The sequence below is a fragment of the Mus pahari genome, chromosome X, assembly GCF_900095145.1.
Source record: "Mus pahari chromosome X, PAHARI_EIJ_v1.1, whole genome shotgun sequence".
NCBI lineage: Eukaryota > Metazoa > Chordata > Mammalia > Rodentia > Muridae > Mus > Mus pahari.
In genome coordinates, this window is record NC_034613.1 from 75705871 (window position 1) to 75707908 (window position 2038).

Sequence of the window (2038 nt, forward strand, 5' to 3'; positions counted from 1 at the left end):
TGTGCGCGCGCTCAAGCATGTGTATGCTTATGTATTTTTTGATTGTTAACGCTTTTTCTAGACACAATCCCTAAAATTTCCAACATTGGTAATATAAAGCCATGGACTGTCTTTAGAGATACTCTTCTGCAGCTTTTTGATTTGTTTCTCATTAACATAAACAAATAAGTAACTATGATGGTGTGATAACTGCTATGAAAGAAAAACAACCTATTAATTCCCCTGGGCTTTTGGAGATGTGTTTGTTGTATGTAGGAGAGGATGAAAATGAAGATGGAAAATTTTATAGGGACAACAGTGAAGTAACAAAGAAAGTATAAAAATAACCTCAGTGTCAAGTTAAAATATCTATGTTATTTAAGCCAAATTGAAAGTCAAATTACCACTACACTTTTTTTTTTAGTCTAGGAATTTCGTGATGATAAAAGGAGTTACCAATCCAAATGAACGCTAACCACTATCTTCTATAACTGAATCAGCATTAAATTAGTGTATGCCAAGGTATAATTATGATTAGGTTAATATCATTTAATGATTACATACCTTAATCTGATGCTAATATAATGTGTTTTTTTTTTTTTTTTAACAGATCTTGCCTGAGTTTATTTGTAAAAACAGCATAGGACACTGGTCATCTGCAGAGTGTGTGGGGAGGTGTACTACAGCAGTCCGTCTGTCTTCACACTGGCAGGAGCCTTTTCTATGGGGCCTTCACAGGGGCCTGGGCACCTTTGGGGGCCTGAGCACCTTTGGGAGCCTGGGCTGGAGCTGAAGTCTGGGCCTTAGCTGGAGCTTTGGCCCCTGCCTTGGTCTGAACCTTAGGCTTCGGTTGGCAGAGCCTCTGACCCTTGGCCATGTAGCTTCAAATCCGCTTCCCAAGCTTGGGGTGAGCGATGAAAGCCAGCCGTTTGAGTTTGGGGCCCTTTGGCATCTTGGGTTTGATGACCTGAGGCTTCACAAAGGCCTTGATGGCCTCTGCGCGTGCACTCACTGCCTTTGTGTTGTTGGCCTGCATCTTCTTCAGGCCTTTCTTGTTGTGCTTCTTGGCAAAGTGCATGTTCCTCAGGAACTTGGGGTCAACCCCCTTAAGAGATTCATATCTTTGCGACCGGGGTTTCTTGATGCCATTTCTGTGCCATTTGCGGGACTGGTTGTGTGTGGTGTGGTTCTTGGACTTGGCCATGTCTGCACGGTAACCCGCGGCTCAATATAATGTGTTTTAAGTAATTAAATGGTTGGACTTGGTGGTGCAAATCTTTAATTCCAGCACATTGGAGGCAGAGGTAGGAAGATTTTTTTGTGTGTGCATTTAAGACTAGTCTGGTCTACATAGTGAATTCCAAACTGCAGAGTGAGACCATGTCTCAAAAAAAATTAAACATTCCATTCAAATAGGTATTAACAGAGAGGATACATATCTAGAGGGAAAAAAACCTAGTTTTTACATTTTACTTCAATTATGTGAATGTTTCTTTTTCAATTTAAAATTAGAAATTGGGTACCAATACAGAAAACTTTAAAAATATCTTGCTATGCTGGGAAGATTGCTCTGTGGTTAGAAGAGTTACTGCACAAGTAAAAGGATCACAGATTCAATATATAGTACCCATTGAAATAGTTGAATCTCACTTGTAGTTTCAGCCTTGAAAGGCAGAGACAGAGAATCATCAGAGTAGGTTACCTAGCCATACTAGATTTGTAGGTGATCTCTAGGTTCAGGTTAGGGATATTATTTCAGTAAAATGTAAAGAGTCATCAATGAAGACAGGATATTAATTAACCTTAAGTCTTCACATGCACTTGTGCATACCTGTACATGTACCAGCATATATCTTTGATTACACATTCAAGCAAACACACGTACATACACATACCATAACAAGTAAATGCTTTAAAAAATACTTTATTTAATCTTTTTCATTGGATATTTTATTTATTTACATTTAAAATGTTACCCTCTTTCCCAGTTTCTCCTCCAGAAACTCCCTATCCCATCTTTACTCTCACTGCTTCTATGAGGGTGCTTCACCACCCACCC

At 39.3% G+C, this 2038-nt stretch overlaps 1 protein-coding gene across 1 annotated transcript; it reads right to left on the bottom strand.

The window, feature by feature from the left end:
- Positions 1 to 700: 700 nt before the first annotated feature.
- LOC110314554 (60S ribosomal protein L29-like) lies at positions 701 to 1187 on the bottom strand. Its single transcript, XM_021188836.2, is given in 1 exon segment — positions 701 to 1187. A coding segment is annotated over 1 exon segment (483 nt). The 5' UTR covers positions 1184 to 1187.
- Between the last annotated feature and the right edge of the window lie 851 nt (positions 1188 to 2038).